Source organism: Hetaerina americana, unplaced genomic scaffold (assembly GCF_022747635.1).
Source record: "Hetaerina americana unplaced genomic scaffold, ioHetAmer1.1.p SCAF_11, whole genome shotgun sequence".
Taxonomy (NCBI): Eukaryota; Metazoa; Arthropoda; class Insecta; order Odonata; family Calopterygidae; genus Hetaerina; species Hetaerina americana.
In genome coordinates this window covers 24430302-24457824 of record NW_027286181.1, presented here as the reverse complement: position 1 = coordinate 24457824, position 27523 = coordinate 24430302, and the positions used below count along the sequence as shown (strand labels likewise).

Below are 27523 nucleotides of genomic sequence, written 5' to 3'. Positions count from 1 at the left end.
TGATAATTTAGCTGACATGACACTTCTTGTATAATTTGAAATCCTGAACATTCACCACCTAATAAAAAATAATGCACCTAAGGCATTGCATTCAATAGTCTTGTACAAATAATGTTTTATTTATGTTAATAATTATTATTATTGGTGGTTGATCATACAAGGTACAATGTATCTTATCAAGGAGCATGTTTACCCGTAGCTTATACTTTGTAGATTAATTCGTTTATTATCAGCTGTAGTTATACCAGCCGTACATTTTACTATATACCAAACCATAGGCAGCACATTGGTAGGAATATGTATTTCTGCACTGGAGGATGTATTTAACTGTCATGGAACTTTGTTCTACCCTTAGCTATTAAAGCATTTAGTTATGAGGTTACTTTACTTCTTTATACTTATTAATGGTTTCTTGTACTCCATGGAAGATTATAGCACCAAGGACAAAAATTAGTGACACTCTTAGAAAAATAGTTAGTGATGATTAATTTTCGTTTTTGTGGCTAGTTTTTTATGATTGAATTGATGTTGTAAATGTAAAACGTACTGGAGTCAAACAAAAAATTAAAAGGCCATAAACATGGCTCAAAAATTTTATAACCGTGTTGGGCTTTGAAGTGACCTATCGCACATTGACTGATAATGGTGAGGGGTATTTCCGTCAAAGGTTACGTCTCTGCCATGTTATATGTGGATAATATTCCTTTGGTTGATTGGCTTTAAAATCCAGTGGTAGTAGATGGGTATCAAGTGCATTGGTGAAATTTTGTTGTAAATTTTTTATTTTTATACCTGTAACATGATCTACATTTTAAACGTTGTAGGCATTTGGAACTGAGGCATCACACCGTCTGGAGGAGAAGTGTTGAGGTCAGCGAGCAAGTGCATTGTGGGCTAGGGAGTGATGATGGGGATGAGGGCACTCCCACTGGATCCAGAGTCTCCCAGTTGTCTGCCCTCAATTTGGCCCATAATGCTTTCACCCGCATTCCACATGCATTGCCATGCCTTGCTGTCAACTTGACCCGGCTGAATTTAAGCTACAACAAGTAAGAAATTGTTTAGTTATTTTTTCATTTTACAATGATGTTCCACATGACTTTCCGCTTCCTCCATGTATCCCTTCTCTAATGTTCCACTTATTAACCCATTCCTACTTACTCATATAACATACCATGAAGGACACTATTATTGCTCTTTAAAAAATGCATAAGTCAAAATCTTTAGGAATGATTCTTTTCTTTGCAAGTATCAAACCAATGTCTTCTGAGCCGATTGTATTTTCCTATGAGGTGTATATATTATGTGAACTTATCGTTTTGATCAGGTTAGAATTTCAGTTCCGCTAAGTTAAAATTGCAATCCTACTCAATTTTATTCTTTTCATTAAAATTGGTAATTGTTTTAAAACTTTTAATTATTAATTTGTAGAATGTGAGAAGAACTTATCTATTCTGAATCATCTTTCATGTATTTTCTATGCCATTTGATAAGCCATCACACAGTTTCCGATTGATAAATTGCATTTCCCCTCAGCTTAAGGAGTATGGGTCACATTACGTCCTACCCGGGATCTTTGAAGCAGCTGGACCTCTCCCACAACCAAATATGTTGCTGGCCTAGTTTACCGCAGCTGGTTGGGGGCCCACTTGGAAGCAGTCACTCTGGAGGGATCATTGGTGCAGAGGGCGTTGATCCCTTGGCCTCCATTGCTTGCTATGCCCCCCTTGGTCCTGGGCAGTCTTCTGGTCCAGATGGACCACCCGTTCCATTGCTCACATCACCAACGTCAGACATTCCCATTGTTGCTGGGAAGATCCCTGCAATAATTGCTGGTATGTTTAATTTTTTTCTTATTCTTGCTTTTAAAAAAGTTATGCAATAAATTTTTATATTCATTATATGAGCTGGAACCTCATGTTTACTGAGTTATGAAGGGTGTGTTGTTTTATTCATAAGCATTTTTTTCAAAATTCACGTCATCCTTACAGCATGGAAACATGATTATTGAAGCAAAGATAAAGGTAGATTGGATGATTTTGAAAAGTGAGTGTGGAGAAATATGGAAAAGGTAAATGGATGGAAAGAAAAATAAGCTCTTCATTAATAATAATAAACAATTTTTATTGCTCTGGGAGCAAAGTCCCTTGGAGCAGAATACATGTTACATGAGGTTTTGAAACCTATGGAGTGAAACAGGTTTACATAATGCATAGAATAAGGTAATTAAACCAGTCACAAAACACAATTTAACATCATTTGAACGAAACATATAGTACAATACATACATACAAATACAAAGAACAAAAGTTAAATATTTAGCCTGATAGAACAGTAATAGGTTATTTTGGTAGTGTGGTAGACAGATATTCAAACATTTTCCTGTTGAATTAGGATGTGTTCCTGGATAATTTTACTTTATTAGTCAAGCAGTACCATAGTTTACAGGATGAAATACTGAATGACTTTTCATATATAGCTGTGCGGTATTTGGGAAGATGGAATGTTTTTGTAATGCGGGTTGATCTCTTTGTCGTAAGTGAATTGAATATAAAATTACATATAAGTAAGAAGGGGTTTTAGAATTCAGCACTTTAAATAATTGTGAGGCCTTTTGAAGCCTTCTCCTCTGTTCGAGTTTTAGCCAATTCAACATTTTATAGTAAGGAGTTACACGTTCATTAAAACGCATATTAAAAATGAATCGCAGACAAGAATTTTGGAGCATTTGTAATTTTGTACTTAGCTCCTTGTTCACATCAGTGTAGACAACTGAGCAATAGTCGAGATGTGGTAATACTAACGTTTGAACAAGCTTCTGGTGTAATGTTATAGGGATTAGGTGTCTGAAATGCTTCATTGTGTAAAGAGTTTTGTGAACTTTATTAGAAATGGCATTTACTTGCTCGCGCCAGGTTAAGGTGCTGCTTAGATAAACTCCTAGGCTTTTCACTGTATTTTAGTAGTCAATTTGAATATTTAAAACACTTATTTTAGGGAGATCACTTGCAAGCAGCATATGTACATTGGTGGTGCTTCCAAAGATTATCGACTTCGACTATCGACTTCATTAGGCATGATGGAGGAGGTGAGAGGGTTGTTAGGAGAAATTTAAAGGAGACTTTAAAGGGTGGATGGAGAGCATTTTGATTGGCAGTGGGATGTCGAGGACTGTAATTGAGAGGATAATGTTTTGCGAACAAGGAAGGGGTAGAAATAGGATAGACATGTTAGATGGAATGAAAGGAGAAAGGAAGTACCTGTATGCATAATTGAAGAAGAATTTACTGTAGTGTCAGATGCCTGGTTGCTTTATTAGAAGAGGTAAAAAAATCTGTTATTGTTCAGTCTGTGTCCATCCAAAATCTACCCTAAACAGTAGACTACCTAATAATAATAACAATGTTATACATATCTTTTGAGTCCATAATGCTCTGCCAACTACTCCACCACTCTACTGCCAACCTTTTGAAAATATATTCAGTTATTTTTTCATTCATAAATATAAATGCTTAGATGTGTAAAGGTTGTTGTGTAAGAACATCAGATGTATAGAATTTTTATATGGGAAAAAATTATATGGATACCTTATTGGTGAGCATACAAGCAGATTTTTAATTTCGAATAGTGATGCTAGGGTTTTTAAGGATGAACCCAAAAATATCCCATCTAAATTGAGTATTGCATATATCCTCTTTAAGTGATGCATTAAAAACGAATTTTATATGGTAAAATTTTTAAACTAAGTGAAAGCAACATGTTGACTTAAATTATGCATATTCCTGAATGCATGATTATGATACTACATAATCAGGTATAGTGCATCAGAAATATTTCTCGGACTACATCTGCATATTTTTAAGCAGTGAGTAAAGCAGGGGTACACTATGTACTGTAAACTATAATTAATTCATAAGTTGATGCTCCAAATATTTTTTTCATGAAAGTTCCCCATCTGCCATTTTGAGACGCATTCAAGATATGATACTGATTCGTGCCTAGATATTTTTGTTTTTTTCATAGCCCTTTCCGTGCTTGACCCCTCATCGTGGGAGAATATAATAAAACTGCACAAATGTTGTGCTCGGTATTTTGTGTGAAAATTAAGACCTGTGTATTTTGTTTTTAGGTAATTTTTATATTTTGTTTTATGTTTTATTTTGTCCTTCATACAATAGTATCTGTTAATTAATGATTTTTTCCTAAGAGGAAATGACACTGCCTTTGCCATCAACATTCTTTTTTAGATGTACCATACTTCACAATTTTTTTTAGAATATCACTTTCATTTTCTTAGAAATTCATGTTCCTCTTAAGGAAGGTTCCCACTGTCAATAACTTGCAATCTTTAGAACATTTCTCACCAGGATGGTGTGCAGGCTCAGTATTATTCACAAATTCACGTATACAGCAAGGTGTCATGCTATGTGGCCAAAATCACAGTTATCCTACAAACTATTCTTAATCATTTCTGAAATATGCATTAAATTAAAATTTGCACATGACCAGTATTTGCTCAAAGTTGAACTTGCTTGGTGAAGAGGGTAATCTTGGAAAACTTGGAGAATTTCTTGATAGTTGGATGGTGAATACTTAAATGTATCTGTGAATTCTACACACTATATTTATATATATTATTTTATATTTTTTTTATTTTTAACTATTGTTAGATATCTTCCACTTGAATTTTAGAGCATCATTTACTTGAATAAATGATAACTCTTGTAATTTTAGTCAGCATGAAATGGCTATTTCTTTTAATAATATTTTTGTATAGATCTGAATCTTAACCTTTGTGTCTGACTGCATTGGATGGCAGTATAGAAGCTGCATTCTTCTCTCTCTCTCTCTTCTCTGTTTTCTTTTTCTTTAGAGTAATTAAACATTTTTTCAGATACTCGCTGGCGGTATACTTCAGCTTGCTTACAAAAATGGAGTAAGTTGATTGTGTGTTGCTTCAAAAGGATGCTGTAGTATTTAGTAAAATACTTTGACTATTTTTATTCAGCTTCTATTGAGCATTATTTGTCTCCTGAATCACCCAAAATTTTCATGATGATATTCAGTGAGTCTTCCCACATCAGTTGCTTTTCATTTCCCTAAGAGGTGCTAAATTGCACATGTGCCTACAAAACATTTTGGATCACTTCGAGTCATTTTCCCACTGTCTGAAAACTTCCTGTGTAGTATGCAATAGTGGTAGTCTGTACCATCAGTTCAGTAATGGATTGTTTTTAAGCTCACTAATGTCAATTATTGATAGATTGTCTTCTCACTCTGTGTATAGAACTTTTAATAGCACCTTACTGTTAACCTTAGCTTTGAGTTTATCATCGACACATTCTTCCACACTCTAGTTTTGCTCTAAGATATGGATTATTTTTCAACTAGTTTCTTCTATTTTTCTTCATTTTCATGACTAAAAGACTTATTACCATCTTATTAATATGTTTGGGTAATTGATAAGATGCCTTTTTTCTTTGTTTTGTCTTTGCTTGCGCCCATCTACCAAAGTGATTTAAATATGACAATAAGGTTTAATTTTTTTTTTGAGATTTGGAATTTTTATCTTTGCAATCATAAAATTTGTTTCTAGCATCCAGTAAGAGATACATAATCATTGTTTCTTATTATATCTCAAATGCTCTTACAAAAGCTGATTGTAGAAAAGAATGTTTATTGGCTTTGTGGATCTGATTCTGGTGAAAATTGACTGATAGAATATGCACAGAGTATAATTTACTGGAAAAAATCATAAACATAGTATCCAGATAAGTAAAGCAAGGGGTAAAAAATACAAAACACTTGCAAAAAAAGCATTCATGATGAGATGTAATGGATATAAAATAGAATGATTTTTTAGGTAGAATATTGGAGTTCTGCCATTAAAATGAACTCTAAAAAGTATCTTGCAATACTCTTAACGCTGCTGCCAGTATTATAATAATTGTCATTTTATATGTAAACCATATTTTAAAGGAAAGCTTTGGCTAGAAATCACCCTTCTTCAGTGCCTCTATGCATTTTATATGATCAAATGTAGTACACCAGAATTCCTTGGAAACTGGTAAATGTGTGTAGTATTAAAAATGCTACAATAACAAATATGTGTTGTCATATTAGAAATATTGTAATTGAGAATATATCCATGATTTAAGCATTATAGTCTCATGATTTTAGGACCAAGTTTTGTGAAATCCTTTATTTTTTGCTTAGGACATATGCATCTAAAGATTATTCTGTTATATCCTTCAAAGTATGGTAGAAAGAAATTTTTTGTTTCCCCAAATCTATTTCTTCTATGCTTTGTTTTTTTGGTTTGCAAATTTACATTATGTGAGTTTTAATAACTGTAAAATCTCAGCATTATTTTAACTACCCTCTTGCAATATTTTCCCTGTCAAAAGATAAGCTAGTATTTTTGCAATTTTAGGGAGGCGAGCTGGTGCAGTTTTGGCTGCTGGAGGTTCGCGATCCATAAGAAGTGCTATTTTAAATGCTGTGTGTGTGCATAGAAGGCACCTGAGATTGGACAATCTCAGGACCCTAATCCTGGCTGACAATATGCTCTCTCGTATTCAACTTTCCACGGATGATGATGGTGGCAGCAGTGGTCAAAATTCAGCAAACCCATCCCCATGCCATATGGCACTACCCTCAGATGAAGATGACTTGGGCGGTTCAGATGATGCAGTAAGTAGAGTAAAATTTTTGTGTTCTCCAGCTGATACAGTTGGTTGTATTTGAGAAATATAATTATAAATGAATCTATTAAACTATTATTAACTGAGAACATTCAGTTATTTTAAAAATGTTTATTTTTAAAAATTTAGAGTACCAAATGGCAATCTTATTACTTATGTGAAATTATAATAATATCCATAACATAAAGCATACATTTTCATTGTTGGATGCCAAAAAATTTCCCTTGTTATGTAAATATTTTCATGGAATATACATAGTTAGGAGAGGCAAGGAAATGTATCTATCGGCTGGGTCCATCCAAAACATATCCTTAGCCAGTAGAATACTAATAATAATAATAATTTTCTTGTACAGTTTATTATTTGGATGTTTGTTTTTTATGAAGCTAAGTTGAATTCCATCTTGCTAAATCTCCTTTGAAAACAGTCCAATCTTCTAGTTATTTAGGTATGTGAAAGGAAAAAGTGCTAAGATCACTAATAATTGTATATCCATGATATATCATTGGGTAAAAAGAACTTATTGCAAAATCATGGATTTAAGTGATAAATGTGTCTTGTACATTCTTGTTTATTGCTTGGTAATATCTTACTGAATGAAACAAAATATAGAAGATGCGCACATTCCAGTGTTACTTCTTACAATTTCAGGATTTGACGTTGAGCCCATTGTTAAGTGGAGCAAAGGCACGTCTCATGTTTCCTAACTTAAGTATGCTGGATATAAGCAACAACCACCTGAGAGAGATTCCTCTCAACATCCATGAGTTGAACAATCTTTCTGTGCTGAATCTTAGTGGAAATCCAGGTAAGATTGTGATACAACAAAATCAATCTTCTTTTCCTTTGGGGAACAAATACTCAAACCTTCTGCTAAATTATACGGTAAGCTAAATAAAATCAAATAATGTCAAAATGCTCCATCAAATCTTATCTCTGAAACTTATGAAAGGCATAGCTTTATAATAATGTAAATTTTTTTAAAAGTGAATAGTTGTATGAACATTGCCCAATAATGCTGACATTGTATTAATTGGAGGTTGTACCCTTTCTGTATTTCTATCTATATATTTTATTTCTATCAATAGGGATTTCAATTTTTCATTCAAAATTATTTTCATTGACCAAATCAAACAAAACATGCTTAGTACTACAATGTCAATCTTGAATAATCATAATGCTTAACTAATTTTGCAGACAATGCAACAATTTCAAAGTGTAAAAAGCATTTTCTTGACTGAAATTAGAACTCAAATCACTCAATGTCAGACTGAGTGTTTTTAGTCAGTTAAGCTACCAAGGCATCCTCTAAACTGCAAAATTCCTGATGCTGAATTTGTCAAAATAGGTAAACACCTAAAAGTTGGCTTTAGCCTTGTGGGCTGTGGCGCAATGCACACTACCACAAATACCTGTGACAATGTATGTATGGTGATTCGTTATAACAACTTGTTTCTTTAAAGTCCCCAAAATTTTGGAGTGTAATAGGATGCCTTGTTAGCTCAACTGGCCAAAGCACTTGGCCAGACATTGTGGGATCCGGGTTCGAATCCCAGTCAAGGCAAATGATTTTTACACTTTGAAATTGTTGCATTGTAATGTGCATTAGCAGTTGACTCCATTAAAAGTTACTCCTGCGGCATCTTCGGTAGCTTCTTTGAATTTGTCATTTTACCAATATTTAATGTATAGAACGCATCTTATAAGTAAATATGTGTAATCATTGAAATCTCCAAATGGTGGGCACTCATGGTGGCATAAAAATAGTTCACTTTTGGAAGGTGTCTGTGAATTCAGTGAAGGGAAGGGATTCAGTGAATTAATGAATGTATGTACCTAACCATATTCCATGGTTTTATGATGTTTCATTTTTTGTTAGCTAATCATATTAATAAAACAAAGGTTATGCGATTTTCTAGAAAGAAAAAGGCTAAGCTTAACATTAAAATAGGAGGGCAAAAACTAGAGCAGGTAGAACAGTTTACGTATCTCGGTAGTGTTTTGGACCAACACGGTCAAAGTAGTAGGGACGTAAGGAGAAGAATTGCGCTAGGCAAAGAGGCTCTCACAAGGAGGAGGGAGTTGAAGACAGGGACGTTGGGTAAAGATGTTAAGAAAAGACTCGTAAAAACTTTGATATCGAGCGTTGCTATGTACGGTGCGGAAACATGGTCATTGAAGCAGGAGGATAGACGTAGACTGGAGGCTTTTGAAATGTGGGTATGGAGAAGAATGGAGAAGGTGATATGGACCGAGAAGAAAACAAATGAGGAAGTACTCGGTATGGGGGGCGAAGAGAGGGGTTTGTTGGGAGCAATCCTATGGAGGCAGGAAAAGTGGATGAAGGGGGTATTGACCGGCAGTGGGATGTTGAAGACTGTAATAGAGGGGAGAATGTTAGGCAAACGAGGAAAGGGAAGGAACAGGATAGGGATGTTGGACGGGATGAAGGGAGGAAGAAAGTACTCTGAGATGAAGAGGGACCTGATATAGAGTAGGATAATGGATTTTGTGTTTTGTTGGGAGTAATGAAATGTTTGTTTGGTAGTTGTGTCCATCCAAAAACCTACCTTAACCGGTAGATTACCTTAAAAAAAAAAATCATTCCAAAAGGCCTTTCTTCCCATTCTTAAATGCTAAACAGTGCCTATCGTACTTCCAGGTATATGTGAGCTCCCCCCTCAGATGGGACTCCTATCCCGTTTGTGGAATTTGAGCACACGTGGTTGCAGCTTGCAGGAGCCGCTTCGCTCCATGATTGACTCGAAAAAGTACAAAACGATGGATGTGGTGGGGTACCTCAAGTCCGTTTTAGAGGATGCCAGGCCATATGCTCGGATGAAACTGATGATAGTTGGTGTCCAAGGGATTGGCAAGACATCTCTATTGGAACAGCTTCGGCAGGAGGGAAGTGGAGCGAGCACGGGAGGGGGGGCCATAGTGGGAGCGGGTGGTAGTGGGGCTGGAGGGCCTGGATTCAAGAAAAAACCTGCTGAGGTAAGAATGAAACTGCATCTGCCTGAATAGAAGCTGACCCCAAATTTAACTCTCCCCCTCCACTTAAACAATATCATCATCATCCTCCACAGCTCTACAGCCTTTGGTGGGCCTTGACATCCTCTATTATAGAGGATGTCGCCATGGCCTTTCCATTCCAATCTTCTTCTTGATTCTTCCTCCATCTTGCAAATCCCATCACCCTCAGATCTTCTCCATAGCATGCATGCAGTCATTGTATCACTAGTCTTCCCATCTTACCGACCCCTTCCATCTTGTATTGAGTAGCCATTCGGGCTTTTGGTGTTCACGCATCCTTTTTATGAGGCCCACCCATATCAGCTGCAGTGACGTGAACCTAACTTTATCTTCCATTCCTAATAATCCATTTATCTCCCAGATCATTGTGACTCTTCATATCCGTCCTTTTTTAACCAATCCTGGAGTGGTCCTTATTGAAAATTCCTTTCAAGTGTCCAAAGTGTTTTTTATTGCTATTGGATAGGACTCATGTCTTAGTTCCATATGTTACAGAAGGTCAATTTTATGTTTCTTGAGAAGAGGTTTAATTGAAGGATAGGTACATTGTCACAATAGGCCTTATTGTCAGATATCACCCTTTGGTTGATCTCATTAATAACCACATTCTCATTATTTAAAATTATTCCTAGATTAATGAACTTTTTGATGCCCTCAAATTCACATTTGCCAATTATTATGTTGTTTAGCATGCAACTGCTCGGTAGAAATGACATTTTTATGTACTTGGCATTTTCTTCATTGGCATTGAGCCATGCCCCAGTAGTATCTCAAAATTATTTTGGAAAAGTGTATTTTTTAAAGATTCAATGCTAAAGCATTCCTGGCATGCATGGGCAATCTAGAATGCTTAATATGTTGAATTTTTGCACAGGTATATTGAGAAGTAGTGGTAATAATAATTGGTGTAAGCATATACCTTTTTTATGACATGGGTCTAACATGCCATACCCTCATTGTATGTAATTGCCGAAACCTGTAAAAGCTGTTGGATTATGTCTGCTGATTCATTTTCAAAAACATTTCAATGGACCATCCCACAGAATGCCCAACACTTTGCTAACATTATATCATCCTCTCCTTCTGTATCATTGTAATAGAATCTGTGTGATATCCTGCACGAGGAAGTGATTCTTTAAGCCATAATAACTGCAAACAATTGCATTGTTAGTGCTCTGATCTTTAAAAGCAATTTGTAATTCCTTTGCAGTTGCTCCTCATATCATTTATTGTAATCATGCATATAAATTGCTGATTCAGGTATGATGTGGAACTGTTCCATAATAACAGAGACAAAGACTATTAAAATTTTCCACTTTATAAAGATTTATTTCCCACTATTTTCGATGCACTACATCATTTGAACTTGAAAATGATGCAGTGCATCGAAACCAGTGGGAAATAAATCTTTATTTATAGGGAAATTGTAGTAGTCTTCGTCTCTGTTATTATTACCTGTTGTATATTTCTGTTCTTTATCAGGAGTTTTAGTTTAAAATGTTGTCCAAATCATTGGATAATCCTTTATATTGGCATTATTGGAATTCAAACGTTTGGACATAGAAATTCATCTGTTCATTATTAGCACACATCTGTTTAGTTAACTTACAAAATTTCAATAGAATCTGGAAATTGGTTAGAAAATACAAACGTAGTTATGAAATTGAAATCGATAGAAACTTCTTTTGAATATAATGAGAAATAATACAGACTTTTACTCTTCATGTTGCATTGCATAGACATGAAAGAATTTTACTGAAGATTCTTCATGATGCATTACATAGGCCTGGAAGAATTTTTCTGAAGCTGGAATTTAAGTTGATGGGTGACTTTTTCATAATAAATTTGAACAAAAAACTTAACATTGTATTTGGGTGAATACAGTATGTTTTAGTGCCCCTTTACTTTACTTCATGTGATGGGCAGGTGACAGGAAGTATATTTAGTTGGAAATAGCTCATGACTGGAAGAGCGTGGGATTCCATATTATAGGCGCTGTGTACTCCATGGTTGCATTGGCTGATTTATTTAATGTAGATTTCCAATATCAGGGTCCAGGTTTTTCATTGTAGGTTGTGTATTGACTTGTAAACTCACTAGTTTTGAATTCAGGAACTGCAAATACTACATATCTGTGTTTATGTGTAGCTAAGTGCACAATTTTCTTGCAGAATGTTTTTTAAGAGAAAAAGCTGAAGAATACTTTCACCCATCAGCCTCTGAAACTCCTGGTAAAATTTATCAGAATTTCATAGACCTGAGTGGAGAGAGTTCCTCTTTATGGACAATTTTGCCAATATTTTCACTCATTCTAACCAGCGTTTTCAAGAAATCATTTTGATATCAAATTACTACTTCATTTACCTTGTATCTCTGTGTATTCTGCCAATGTTACTTTATAATCAACAATTGGATAGTGTGAAAATTTTGTTCAAATTTACCCTTGGTGTTATGCAACCAAAACCTCGTCACTGTAAAGTTGGTTGCATATCCGTGATAAATCTATTGCTAAAAATACCCCGATTTCTTCTCTAAATAAGCATGATATTTTGCCCAAATCATGAAATTTTACTTAGAAAATGTAGCCTGTCCAAAATATTAAAAATAAAAAATTAATTCCCCTATTTAGTCGTGATTCAGTGTGCTGTTTGTACTTAATTTGTATGCTAAAAACAGACAAAATTAAAATTTTATCTAACAACGTCTCAATCTCTGTCCTATAAACATTGTTCTTGATTGCTAATTCACTGTTCGTGAGTTGTAATCAAAAATACATTTGTAATAACTTTTCAAATCCTTTCGTTTGCTCTTTTTTGTATAATTTTATATTAACAATCAACTTAAGCCATCCAATCAAGTGATTCTTGTTTAAAGTCATAGGGCACGCTACATGAATAATTAGCAAGTCACCAATTTAATGGATCAAAGAGTTAATTGATTTTTATCTCATACTTGGCGATTAAAATTTTCAGTGAAATTATTATCATATTTTAAGTAAGGCTTCTATTTTACAGCACTGGGCTAAACGAATGGGAAATAAAAATATCAACGTAAAAACAGCCAAGGGTACAAATATATCTACAGTTGGAGTTGATATATGTGATTGGGTGTATGAGAAGAAGATTCGAGGCCAATCATCCTATGGTGCTGTTGTATTCAGGTAAATTTGTACAGCATTGCTATTCCTTTGAAAACGTATGCTTCATTTTAGATTTTTATTTGAATCTGTGCATAGTGTGTTGTAATTTAAGAGACAAAAGTTTGTATGCATCAAAATGATACATCTTTTTTGTGTGAATTTGATTTTTCACTGATTTTCGTTGAGAATAATGCTCTTATTCTGTATGTATTTTCTATAGGACATGGGACTTTGGTGGTCAGAGGGAATACTATGCCACTCATCAATATTTTCTGTCCAAACGTAGTCTGTATCTTGTTGTGTGGCGAATTCCAGATGGCCAGAGGGGCATTGCAGAAATACTGCAGTGGCTAGTGAACATTCAGGTACTAAATGAATGGAGTTTGAATTGAGAGTGGAATAAGAGCAATACTGAATTTGGTTTTCCTACTGAGGTGTTCTTGTGTTTTCTCTAAAGGCCCGAGCACCAAACTCACCTGTGATAATTGTGGGAACACATTACGATATGATGAGGGAACATTATCCATCATCTATGTCAGAAGATCTCCAGCAGATGATAAGAGACAAGTAATGTTAATAATCTTTATCTGACCTGCTATTCAGTATATGAGAATGACTGCATGGAAGCATTGATTTATTACAATGCATGACAAATTGTTACATGTGAATAAGTTTATATTGCTTGTTTAATATCATACTTGGCAGTCAATTTGAAGGTTTAATGTAAGTATTTTCTCTTTGCAGATTCATCAACATTGTCGATGCTGAGAAGTGTGGTCTCCCTAGGGTGTTAGACACAATAGAAGTGAGCTGCAAAACTAGGCACAACATCAAATTACTTTGCAATCTCATCTATGATACTGTATTCAGCCTAAGACCTCCAGGTTAGAAAATAATTTTCAGTAGGTACCATATCAATTCAGCATCTTCAATTCACTGTAGGGCAAGTCAGAGCCTAATAGAAAAGGGGACTGAATGAATGTTTATCCTATTGAGTTCTTGGTTCATTTCCAGATTCTCATTCTTATAGAATAATTAATAGAGTGGGGTAGATAAGGCAGTCAGGACTTATGCCTACCGTTTATTGTTAACAGTCATAGTATTTTTAGAGCAAAATTTTCATTTACCTGGATTATGGCTCCCATAATTAAGGGGAAAGTACTTAATTTCAGGATATTAATAGCTGCAGAGGTTTTTTTCTTATGCTGATTACATTATATGTTAAAATACTGAAAAAATGTGTCCAGGAATAAACTAGTGTTGTAATGTATGCTTACAACTAGTGTTGTTGTCAATGTATGCTTATTGAAATTTTTAATTATGAATGTGCATTTTTTCAGCAAACCTTCATCCGGAATCAGTTTCAATTGTATGCATTTTATTTAATAATCCAAAAAAATACTGAAATAGAAAAAAATTCATATTTTCACCATACATTTATTATGGTACTACTTGTATAGACAAAATCATCAGGTATAGCATTTGCATCATGTACCAGATGATGACACCTATGCATCCAAACCAGTAGTGCCATATTTAATTTATTGTAATTCACAAATTTGAGCCTGAAATCATTGAGTTAGACCTAGAAGTATATTTGTTTAAAGTTTCAGATATTTCTCTGGAATATAGATTGCATACTTTTTGTTGGGAGAAATTAGAATTTTCCACTGGATCAATTCTTTATCTTTATGTATTCCAATGTTGAGTTATAGTGGATCATACTGGTAGCACAAATTAAATTGGGGTACATTTCCCATATGCTGGAAGACCCAATTACATTCTCGTAATTTGAGCATAAAAGTGTGGCATTTTTCATGTGTCGGCAAGGCATTTTTATTAAGTGGCATGTTGGTTTTCAGGGAGCAAGGAACTGCTCCTGGAGCAGCGAGTTCCAGCGAGCTACTTGGCTTTGGAGGAGGTTGTTGGCCACATAGCGTGGGAGAGGAGAATGGCTGGTGGAGATCCAGTGTTGACTGCAGAGCAGTATAGAGCAGCGGTGACCAGAGAGATGCTGGCACGACATCACCGGACATTCAGAGATACCTCTGAGCTGAATCAAGCTACAGCTTTTCTGCATGAAAATGGTAAATTTTACATATATCCCTAAAACTGAAAGAATGTAGAGAGTAGGTGCTGCTTAAGTGTTTCGTTAAGTAAACTTGACCACGTAACCTTTAGAATTAAAAATGGAACATAATTAAAACCTCAGCAAAATTTATTTGAATGATAAAAATGTGTCCATGAAGCAAATATACATACGATTTTAATTTAATAACTTTCTATATTTTCAAGCCTTAAAAATTAATAGATTACAAAACATTGGTAATATTGAAAAATATATATGAACATTTTTTAATCATTCCTGAGTCTGGATATGATAACATATGAAGCCATTTGTAGATTTGATTGTTGAAGACTTTTCAAGTCTTTTTCTCTGCCTATCTTGTCTGTCCAAATTTTCATAAGTTTCCCCAAATGCACATGCTAACATTTTTTAGTTGAAAAAGATGTAGCTAACCCATACAGCTAATTATTACAATATGGTAGTTAGCTGTTTAGGGTATGTTTGGGATGGGCACAAACTTAATGCTCCTACATTTCTTAACCTCGACTAACAGGACACAACCTTAATACCCACAGTATAACAAATTGTTCTTCAAATCTGTGTATATACTCTATATTCCATCCAACATCCCTATCCTTTTCCACCCGCTCATTCTATCCCTATTATTTTCTTCCAGCCTAACATTCTCTCCATTCCATTGCCAATCGAAATGCCCTGCATCCATCGTTGCTGCCTCCTCTGGGTTTTTCCCAGCAACCCTCACTTCCATCCCACTGTGCCTAGTACTTCTTTGTTTGTTTTCTATTCCATCCAGTCATTTGATTGAGATGATACTGTTTATATAATTTTTCAGTTGATTTGAAATCTAACTCATGGCAGGTTAGCCAAATTGTCTATCATACTTTGGGTTTGAAATAAATCCTCTTCTGGGAGAAAGGTTATATGGCAATAAAGGCTTAATTATGATGCATAGAAAAATAATTTTGAAATTCTGTCCCTTCGTCTGCTACTGATAAACAGTTATTTTATTATTGTATTGTCATAAAATAAATTTTGGTTAAATAAACTATGATTTCATTTCTAGGTGTTCTTCTGCATTACGATGATGCCACTCTAAAAGATCTCTACTTTTTGGATCCACAATGGCTATGTGACATGTTGGCCCATGTGGTTACTATTCGAGAAATTAATCCATTTGCTAGAACTGGCAAGTAGAAAATTTTGATATTTATTAACTGCTTACTTTTTGTTTGCATAAATGGATAATTGCTTCTATTATTTGTATACTAATAATGTAGTTTTATCATTTTAAGCATACTAAAAAACTTGGCCATTAGATTTTTGAGCCATTCATTAATAAAATGATATAGTTAATAAACTCTTGTTTGTGATTCTATTAATCAGTCAAGAGTTTGCTCTGTTAATTTACCTAAATTATCTCTGTTAATGTTTATTTAAGTTAGATCAGAGTGTTAGATTTATGGAAATTTGTGTCCAATGAAAATGTAGGAGTGTATATTAATGAAATATTTATTCTCTGTTTTCTTTCATCTTTCAATTTCTAGTTTATAAATTGACTAACTTCAACCTTATTAACAGCTTTTGATGAAATTTAATATTTAATAAATTCTCTGTTTAGTAAATTACCTTTAAATTGTTGATTTAACAAGCATGAGTAAATTCTAGATATGTTAATTAAAAATTTTAACATTTATAGGTCATGTATAGGTTACGGTTTCATGCACAAATGTATTTAGGCTCCAGTGTTTACTTTTCTTATACTGCTTGAATATTTTTAATTAGCTGGCCAGCTTGGATAGTTCCCTCAGCTGCTAACCATAAGGTTGCGGGTTTTTCATTTCTGCCTTGGGCTTGGGTGTTGCATCTATTCTGGTGGTTTAGTCCCTGGGAAACTGATGGCAGTCCAAGCGTGACTTATCTGGATCTCAGAGACTCACAAATCACCAGAGGTGTCCAGAAAGGAAAAAAAAGTAAATTAGTCCTTTGCTACATGTTAGGGTGTAAATTATTCCTATTTTTTCATTTTTCTTATGAGATAAAACCCTCTTGAATTTGAGAAATCGTTTTTTTCTGCCCTAGCCTTTACATAAGCCGAACTCCAAATGCTCATTTTAACTAGCAATGTATGTAGCAATGTATCTTGAGCACCATGAATAAAAAAGTTTCCTCATTAACTTTTCTACTCAAGGCCTTACTAATGGACAATTCCAAGAGAGGTTTACTCATTTAGTTTTGTATAATACACTTCAATATCCTAATCTTATAGAGTAATATTCTTCTTCAGGTGTCATGAAATTGGATGATCTTAAGCATGTTTTCAAATCATCGTCACCATCTCTCTGTGCAAATGCAAGAGGCTACATTGTGAGTTTGCTCAACAAGTTTGAGGTTGCTTTAACTTGGGATAGCCGAACCTTGCTTATTCCATCATTGCTGCCATCAGAGGAACAAATAAGATCTCCTCATTCAAATCATCTCTTCGTGCGTGTGAAGGTAAACTAATAAAAATCTCTTATGTGTTTTACAATAGCTGATTATGTTAGTTATCATTGTAGCTTCACTGCTGTAGTAATCATGATTGTCATATTTATTTGTGTTAAATTTGTTTCAATTGAAGATCCCTGTGAGAACAAGAGGCTGGACTGGTAGGAACAAGAAAATTCCATTATCAAGTGCATCTACAATAGTTGGGAACTCATCCTTCTACACTCCAAATGAAAAGTTCAAAATACAGAAACCTGTGTTCAAAGGCTCTCCTGGGGCAACAAAAATAAGTGGTTGGTGTTCTTTCCTTGGACAAAGGGAACATTTCTAAGTCTTTTCTTTTTCAGTCCAATTTTCAGTAGAAGAACAATTAAAATTCATAAAGAGGAACAATTTTGAAATTAATATAACAGCAAAAAAAATGTCAATTACAAAAATATGAGAGTGAACCAAGTAAGAGGCTCAGAAATATCATTATGAGCACAAAATCTACTTTTATTGTTTATCATCAAAATACAGAGTAATACTTTTGTATGGAGGAATTTTTTAAACCCTGGACTTACAAGTATTCATTCAATTAATGCATTTTAAGTAATCAGATACCCTTAGCATCAGAATTAACAGAAAAATGATTCAAATTGTTTATAAAAATACAAAACATATAAAAATATATTGCCTCCAAGAGAGGAACAAATAAGGTTATAATTAAAAAGAGAAAAATTTTGTCTAGATATGGACACTATGTGAAGGAGTTTATGGTTTTGATTGTGAATTTGATTAATTTTAAACATTTTCAGCACCATCTAGTGGTTCACTGTCTGAATCGGAAGATGGTGGGGATGAAGTGGGCACCAAAGGTGGCAATGGCACTGCCAAATGTGAATTGACTCATAGGGGGGAGCCGGAGTTGTCTATCAGACGGCTGCTTCTCATGTCATATTTCCCCAGTGGCTTTTGGTCAAGGCTCACCACTAGAATTTTGGCTGATGATGCCATTGTCCAAGTGGTCCGTTCATACTTTGTCCTACCAAAAGAGGTAAGTTGAGTCCTCAATTTTACTCTCTTTCTTGGATTTCATATTTTCCACCAGTTTGCATTATACACTAAATAAGGTGAAATGGTCTGCATGAGATTATATGTATATACATATTTACCTATATAATGTAAATGAAGTTAACACCAGTAGACAAAGACAAAAACACAGAAACACACAAAACACTTTGTTTGTTTCTGTGTTTTTGTCTTTGTCCACTAGTACTAACTTCATATGAATTATTATTCAAATCTGTGAGAATTTCACATAAGCTGTTTATAAAGTGTCATTTATTCCATCCTAACACAGGCTTTTGAGGAATTATTTTAATTTTATGTTGCAGAATGTATTAGTTAATTTTAGTGGTGAACACAAAGTACATTTGCAATTTTCATTTTAGGTGACTCAAGATCCACGATTGGTTAATCTCCTCGATGTCAGAGCGGAATGGATACTGTGGCAAACTGGAATGGAGTTGCGCTATTTGGATACTACTCTTTTTCGAATGAAGGAAGTTCTTCCAACTCTTAAAAACACTCCTGTTGACTACAGACAGCTTAGGTACTGTGAAGTAGTGTTTTTATTTTAAGTATCAATCGACTGTCAAAAGGACTATTTACTTTGTTTGTTTCTTGCAGGCATGCATTTTTGTTTCTATATTGAATTATTTATTAAGTTGATGTTGCAGATTTTCTTAGGTTTCAAGTGCCTCTGGAAGAATGGATAGAAGTTCTACACTTTTATTTACTCACCAGCTAATTTTACCACAATAATCATAAAAACCTATTGGTAATTGGAGCTGCATATATTTGTCACAAAATGCTTACTCTTTATGAATGATTATTGCTTCAAAATTTGATTTCTTGAATGTTGTAATATTTGAGTTCATTGAATGATTACGACCACTCTACAGGAAATTTCAATGAGTGGTGTGGCCTCATGTATACATGTACTCTGTGAATAGAATAGGATTATTGTGTGAGGTAAAAATAACCCAATGTCATCATGTGCAATGGAATATGAATTATGCTACAATTCACAACTTAGAGAAGCCTGATTAGATATTGAAGAAATATTTTAGAATATTTGTTTCAGGTAATGCATATTTTTTCAAATTCAAAATTTAATTATGAAATAAAAAAGAATGCAGGCTCATAATGACTGCAGCAACATTTGCGGAAGCAATATATTCTCTTGAATAAACCCTGTAATGTACAAAGAATCTTTCTTTTTGATGGTGCACAAGCTCTAAATTTGTCCAAATTGCATCTTGATTCAGAGAAAGATTTTTGAAAAGTATGCTACCATGAAATTTGACCATTGTTTCCTATTTCACTTCTTTTTAATTTATTTTTAAATTTTGTCTCCTTGAAAATTACAGGTTTCGTCTGCAGCAGGAAGGTGTCTGGTCAGATGTTGATTTGAATAATTCTTCCATTCTTGAGATTTATTTCCCTGTCGACACTGTTGTGATAAAGAGGCCAATTGTTGATGAGACAGCTGAGGAAGATGAAAGGGTGTCTGATGAGCCAATTGGTTACCAGGCAATTGTTTTAGACCCCAGTCCAGAGTGTATTGCAAAACTTTTGGCTCTAGCAGTAGATCATATAGATATTCTTCTAGAAGACTGGTACCCCACACTAGGTAAACGTTCACTTATTTCTTATTTGTGAGGTTATGCCATGTGGGGAAGTAGACATGTGTCCCCTGGATCGAAAACAGATGCATAATATGAGCTATTGAATTTTCAGGCACAAGGTTTGTTCACACATCTGAGGGCCGTTTCTTAGTCACTCGCTTAGTTCCTTGTCCTCGTTGTCTAAGCTCTCTACTGCCAGGAGATTGGGGCTCTGATGGACCAGATGGTCTCAGTTCAAATGGCCCTCTCCTGAGGCCCATCCAAGGGTCATGGTCCAGTGCTGATGGCAGCAGAGGAGATTCCTACAGTCCTCAGATGTCTCATCGCTTATCTGAAGTAAGTGAAGCTTTCTTATAATTACACTCCCTTATTTATCATTGTCATTAAGTTTTGAATTGATGTTTGAAATTTTTTATCATGAAGGTTTTTTTAAATATTTATTCACTATTTTACTCTTTAAGAGTTTTCCTGTTATTAATCAAATATGTATCACTCATTTTATTGTTTTGTTTAGCACATGCAGAATGCTGACCAAGGACTGGAGGGAATCTCTGGACCTAATCAACACTTTGGCCACATGAGTAGGCAGAGGGTACGAAAATCTCAAGAAAGTTGCACATCCGATGGTGACAGTGGTGTGGGACCGGATAGTGCAGGATCTAGGTAAGATTTGACATTTGTCTGGGTTTGTTTCCTCATGCATACTTGAATTGCATTTTATGACGTACATATATGAGAAGTTAACTACCAATTTAAATTGAAAAAAATACAATTGTTTGATTTGAAAGAGACCACCAAATGAAAGATTGGAGTGAGGGGAAGTGTTCACGCATACAAATGGATACTCCAAAGTGTAAGCTTTACTCAAGATTATAAATATATCAAATAGTGATGGAAGCTGGCCTTGTATTAGAGATAATATGTATGGCAAGAGAAAAATGATGAGCTAAAGTTTATTTCAATAATAAGATTATCCAGGTTTTGAAGTCTGGAAAAACTGTGAAATGCTTCTGTTGGGAATATTTATTTTGTAGGAAGGATTATTATATATATTTCCTTCAACTATTGGATATGAAGTCCTCATCAATTTAAAGTTGAAATGTATAAGGAACAGAGGTAACAATGACATTTGCTTTAGAAATGCTCACAGATAGCACAAAATATTTAATTGATGTATTTCAAAATTATATGTTTATTATTCAAATATACCACAGAATAGCCTAAAAACATCACCAGAATAAGACACATTAGAGTTTTAGCAATGGAGCAAAGAAAACAAAGGAAATTATTTCACATTTATACATTGTCTTTCTTAGGGATAAGGCTATATAGTTACTTCTTTTACTAACCTCCTAAATATAATATTAGAGAAAATTTCAAAAACCCATACCCTAAGTGGAGGAAAACCCACCCAGGTGGGCATTGAACTTGTGATCTCTGGGTTGCCGGGTGAGAATGTTACCCTGCCACAACAGGGGCTGGCATTTACATAATAAGAAAGAAATTCACACTGAAAAATAAGAAATTGGATGTAAACATATGGAAATATATCACTTTCTCTTGGATTCTAACGTGAGTCTTCATAAAAATGTGATAATTTTCTAAGGACCTCCTAGCTTTTAGAAACACTGCACTCTTCATTGAATTACTCTAGATGAAGCCTATCTGGTATTGAAGGGGCAGATGGACACTTCCAAAATTATACACGTCGATATAAAGATTATACCCATAAAAATTTCCCTGTCAGTAAATTTTATTGGCCTATCCACTGGCAATAAACATTTTTATAGATTTACTATTTTTTTCTTACTGACATAGTTAATTTTCTCCAATCCTCGTACTTTCTCAGTGAGAAGAATGAAACAAAAGAATATTAAAATTCTCATCAAACAAGAGGGAAGGACAGAATATTTTTTCAGTGAATTGACTTGAATGTCATTTTAACATCTCAACAAAAAGTTGTAGGCCTGTATGTAGATGATCCTGATCTTCCTTCTAGTCGAAACCCTTCAGTCGAAGGTCACCCTGGGCTGGGGAGAGAAGGTGAGGAGGAGGACGTTGATGGACAGGGTCCAGTGGTGGCAGAAGAGGCGGAGCCTGAGCCTCGATTTGGGTGGATGGTGGAAGAGTGCATTCTTGCAGCCTATGATCGACCCCAGGCACTCAGCTGCCCCACACATGGAGAACTCCAGCTTGCTCAAATAGCTCCTGATACAGTAAGTAGCAATGTGCAAACACCACCGTGATAATGTGAAGTACAAGGTCTTTTTCAGTAAAGATTGTTCGTAATTGTTTTTATTTGCATAATTTATTGTGCAAAAAAATAATGATATGTTATATTTTTAGGTTAATGTGTAATGTATATATGGTACAACTTTCATTAATTGACTCCAGTATTGAATCTGCAGCAACTGTGTACAGTTGAAACATCTCACCTTAAATCAGTGAAACTTGTACTTGATATTTAAAACTCATTAAATTATCAATATCCTATAAAATTAATTTTTTTAACAATAAATTATGTTAATTGAAACTCAAAAATTACTCTTTATTGAACTTCGTATTGCATAGAACATGTACCGAATGTACACATTACATGGCATTTTGTCTTTCCATTGTGTTAGGGACTTACATTTGACTCTTGGTATCGATAAAATATTTCAAGATTAGAAATCTGGATATAGAGGAGCACAAGTTAAGACTTTGGATTTAAGTGGATATTCAGAAAAGGGTGATAATCTAATGTGGCAAATAATTGAACTGCTCAGGCAAAAGTTACATAAAATACCAGTCAGGTATTTTGGTCATAGTTAAGCATAAAATGATGAAAAGGGTTGTCTTTTCTAGTTAGACTTTTTCATGAAAATATAGAGATTTATTGTGATGTAAGTTCATGTTGCATGGAGGAGACATAATTAAGTACAAAATAAGTAATAATTAACATTTAAGTATAATCATCTCCATTCAGTATTTTGATCTTTAAGTTTGTTCATCATGTACTAAATCAGTTCATAAATATGCCTTAGTAGTTTACATTGTATTCATGGAACACACATGAACATACAGTTCAGATTGCTTAGAGACTATGATTAGAATACTTGTGGAAAGATAAAAATATAGTCAATAGCACATCACTGCCCTGAATACCCTGAGATCTTCCTTCCATGTTAAGCATGTCCCAAAGATTCATGATTTTCACATATGTGTGTACTTCAAGTCCTTCATTTTAATCCTCAATTTAGTGTAAATGGATTGATTAATAAAAGTAACTTTTTTCAACCCAGATTCGCAATGATTTATTTCTTTGGCAATTATTTGAGACATTTATGAATCTCATCCAAACTTATAGATATGCATTCTATTAATTTATGCTTATTCTAAGTTATCATCAAAATTGATGCTTCCTCAGGTGTTTTTGGACCTTGGCGATCGTTTCCTCATTCGTCCGGAGAACATTCGCAGGGGAGCATTGCTTGGGCGTGGTGCTTTTGGTTTTGTTTTCCGAGGAACTTGTCGTCTCCGTGGCCCTAACACCTGGGGTGATGTGGCCATGAAGATGCTACAGCCAGTACAGCCTGGTGTCACTGCTCGACCCTCTGCCCTCATCGCCTACAAGGTGAGGTCCACTGAACCATTTGAGTGAAATTTACCCATTCAGGGTTGGGTGACCAGTTTCCCATCCATACTTCCATTGATTCCCAAAAAATTCTCTGCCCCAAAAATTGTCACTGCTTGTGTTCTGAATTGATGGATGCCCAGAGGCTTCCTCAGATTTGAATTTGAAATCCCCTGGTCAGAACTCCTTAGGCTACATTTATTGTGTCATTATACTTGTAGGGGGTAAAATAACAGAAAAATGCTTTACATGCCATCGGATAGTTTTTGTTGAGAAGATTTGAAATTTTTCAGAAAATCAATTTGTATTATTCTAAATCTTCAATTATTTTCATTCATGGTTTCATTGTTATGCACCATCAAATAATGTACTTTTGCTAATGAAATTTGTAATGTAATATTCAATAAAGAATTGCATTAGTGTGGCCATGGCATCAATGTGTTTGCATAATTTTTTAAGGTTTTGCCCTTGAAAATGATGCAAAGATTTTGAAACTGCAATGGGGACAATTTAATTTAGTGTTGAGCATCAAGAAGTTGTGTTTATTTTATTTTGAAACATGATGATTTGGAGTCAATTTATGTGTTCTTGTTGTATATGTTTATTTCTTGTTTCCTTCAGGCTGCGCAAGGGAAGTGGGAGAGGGACCCCCTCCAGTATGCGTGCAAGGCATACTGCACAGCCCGGCAGGAGCTGAACATCCTGCTCTCCCTCCACCACACCAACATAGTCCCCCTTGTGGGTGTATGCACCAGACCCCTGGCCCTAGTGCTTGACCTTGCACCACAGGGAGCCCTCGACACCACTCTCAGGCACTACAGAAGATCTGGTGCTCGACTTACACCTCATGTGCTTCAGGCAGTCATCCTCCAGGTAACCAAAGTGCTAATATCTTATATTTTAATGTTGCATTGACTTTTGTAATTAAAATATCTAGCCTATGAATATAGGAATTATTCAATTTTCAGGGAAAAAGAATGTAAAAAATCATTAAATTGTCATTTTAAAAAAATCATCAATGTAAAATATGTGCATCCAGTATGCGATTGAGGAAATGAATATGGGGATCTGGAACAGTTTCAAGTAATTCTTAAGAAAATATGGAAGAAAGATGCCAAATTCATTGTAATAATATTTATGCTTTGGTCAATCAATATATTTGAACTAAACTGATTTTTTTCTAGCAAAATTTGTTTGTTGCATAAATATTGTAATAATTTTAGATAAACGCTATGACCTGTGGTAGACATGGTTTTTGATACAATTATTTTACTTGGCCTGTACTCGTTAATATTTGATTGAAGCTGGAATTATTGTTATATAATCATAAAAGGCCTAGAATCAATTTCGAAACTACTGCTGAAAATAGATTGTAATTGCTTGACTGTAAAATATCAAGAAATGCCAGAAGAAAATAAGTATATGTGTTGAGCATAAAATTAATGCTTGAATAGTTTGAATTCTATATTTTTCTTTGAACTTGTGACTCTTAAAATTTCTCTTCTCAGTTTCCATTATCTGTACCAGATATCAGACGTACTGTGGACATTCATCTCTCTCTTTCATTACATAGGTTGCCAAGGCCATTGAATATTTACACCAGCAGCACATTATCTATCGAGATCTTAAATCTGAAAATGTCCTGGTTTGGCACTTGCCGTCTCCATTCCAGTGTGACCCAGCAACAGATCGTGTCCATGTTAAACTGGCTGACTATGGTAATTATGCAATCCCTTTTAAGTAGGGTGTGTTTAGAGTGAATTGTGTTTGGTAATTAAATTAATTGGGATACAAGCAAGTATTGATGCTGAATGAATTGAAAAATATGGAAAAATATTTGATTTAGTTATCTGCATGGAGTGAAGGTGGTCAACCTGTGTTTAATATCTACACTACATATGCATTGATAGAATTCATTTTCACATACATGGGTGTTTAGAATGGAAGAAGGCTAATAGTATCTTTTCCTGAGACAAGATTAATTTTATCTTAAACTAAATATGACAGTACTTCATTAGATAGCGAATTGATGGCATGATTAATGCTTATGTGGTTAAGCTAGAATTTTTTCCTCTACTGTTCGCCATTTCTTCAGCGCATTGCATCATAAGTCTGGGCTTGCGAAAAAACTCATTTTAATTTACCCAATTCTTAGCCAGCAGAGTCATTAAGGTGGTTAATACCTGCACTTGTTATCTCAGGGTTTTAATCTCTCTTTGGGCCTAAGCATTGTGTATATCTGATTTTTTTACATGAAAAACATTGTGATGAGACAAATTCAGTTCATTGCTTTTCTAGTGTGCTAAAATGTCTATAAAAATGAAAAACAAAAATATGTAGAATTATCACAGAAAAGGAATATTGCATTAAAATTACTTTCAGTAAAATTGTAATAAAAATACATGTTGGGTTATCTGATAAGCCTGTAAATCTTAGAGTAGTCATGGAATTAATATTATCCACAAAAAGTTAGAAAGGAATCTCAACCTTAAAATTGATGTTGAAACAGAAACTCAAATTGCTAATTAACAGGGCTCAAGCATTGCATTAAAAATTGTTTTTAATGATAAGTATAAAGGAATTCCATGTTTGATGATTCATGTAAGAATTTCTGTTTCACTTCTGTTGTTATTTCATGACAGAATGTGATGCTTTGAAGAGGCTTGATAACATTTTATATCCTTCATGCATTCTTTTAAACGATGGTGGGCTCTGAGGACAACAATACCCAAATTTGAATGTTGTGCCAATATTATATGAGCTGGCCTGATCACGCTATCATAACAAGGAGAAGTAGATGATATGATGTGGAAAACCATTTATTTATCATGGAGTCTATTTCAGCAACTTAATGAGATAGCATTGTTCTTATTTTGTCATAAGTTCATGCATAATTGTTTCAGGGCCTTCCATTTATTGGTATTTTACCATTTTCTGACATTTAAAGTTATTTGAACTACAGTTTATTTCTTCTGTTTGAAGTGGTTGTACAACACCATGTATTTATCATATATTACATGAGGGACACACAATAATAATCCATATTGTTATTAGCGTGTAGCTCTAATTTTATTGTACTAGTTGTGCCATACTGTTGTATGTAATTTTCATTAATATTAAAATTCAATATAATTCATTGAGTAATACATTCAAATTATAACAACATATATTGGCAAAAACAATATTCATGTATTGGGGTGGGTCTAATGTTTTGGAGGGTGGGTTAGTTTGATTAAGGGGTGAGTCATAGAGTTTTAAGAGCTGGTCACCCTTGCCCTTAGCTGATACTTAGCTTAAACTTTTGATATTGTGAATGTGCACAATGCTTTTTTTATATTTTTACTAATTCACATGCATGTATGCATTCTTTTGCTTTCATTTGCAGGTATAAGCAGGTTGACACTTCCATCTGGGACAAAAGGCTTTGGTGGGACTGAAGGTTTTATGGCCCCAGAAATCATGCGCTACAATGGAGAGGAAGAGTATACTGAAAAAGTTAGCAGCTGTTCTACAATTTTTCTAATGCATTAATATTGATGTAATAAGTTTGACACCGTAAAACATATAGCCAGTTTATTTTAAAAATTGCCAACATACATGCAGCTGATCCACTCCATCCCATTATATTAGGGATAGAAAGCAAGCATTCTATGCATCTGATGGAATATCTATTTAGCATCAATTCAACAGAAGCAGATTAATAGTATCTAGCATATAAATCTTGTATTGGCTGTGTTAATTTTTATTATAATGATTCAGTCATGACCCTTGTGGAAGCAGTTA

At 34.5% G+C, this 27523-nt stretch overlaps 1 protein-coding gene across 4 annotated transcripts in view; it reads left to right on the top strand.

The window, feature by feature from the left end:
* Lrrk (Leucine-rich repeat kinase) overlaps positions 1-27523 on the top strand; it is a 307174-nt gene that overhangs the window by 265339 nt on the left and 14312 nt on the right. For 3 of the 4 annotated variants that reach the window (XM_071599498.1, XM_071599502.1, XM_071599501.1), the window contains 24 exons: positions 825-1049; positions 1537-1835; positions 4895-4936; positions 6434-6693; positions 7356-7512; positions 9367-9701; positions 12755-12900; positions 13100-13244; positions 13337-13446; positions 13624-13763; positions 14742-14966; positions 16032-16154; positions 17253-17461; positions 17586-17745; positions 18250-18488; positions 18886-19046; positions 19867-20129; positions 20237-20460; positions 20639-20787; positions 22124-22340; positions 23534-23740; positions 24362-24613; positions 25314-25458; positions 27126-27235. In XM_071599498.1, the coding sequence (XP_071455599.1) occupies positions 825-1049; positions 1537-1835; positions 4895-4936; positions 6434-6693; positions 7356-7512; positions 9367-9701; positions 12755-12900; positions 13100-13244; positions 13337-13446; positions 13624-13763; positions 14742-14966; positions 16032-16154; positions 17253-17461; positions 17586-17745; positions 18250-18488; positions 18886-19046; positions 19867-20129; positions 20237-20460; positions 20639-20787; positions 22124-22340; positions 23534-23740; positions 24362-24613; positions 25314-25458; positions 27126-27235 (4543 nt within the window). The remainder of the gene's footprint in view (positions 1-824; positions 1050-1536; positions 1836-4894; positions 4937-6433; positions 6694-7355; positions 7513-9366; positions 9702-12754; positions 12901-13099; positions 13245-13336; positions 13447-13623; positions 13764-14741; positions 14967-16031; positions 16155-17252; positions 17462-17585; positions 17746-18249; positions 18489-18885; positions 19047-19866; positions 20130-20236; positions 20461-20638; positions 20788-22123; positions 22341-23533; positions 23741-24361; positions 24614-25313; positions 25459-27125; positions 27236-27523) is intronic. The other variant, XM_071599499.1, reaches the window with a different exon arrangement.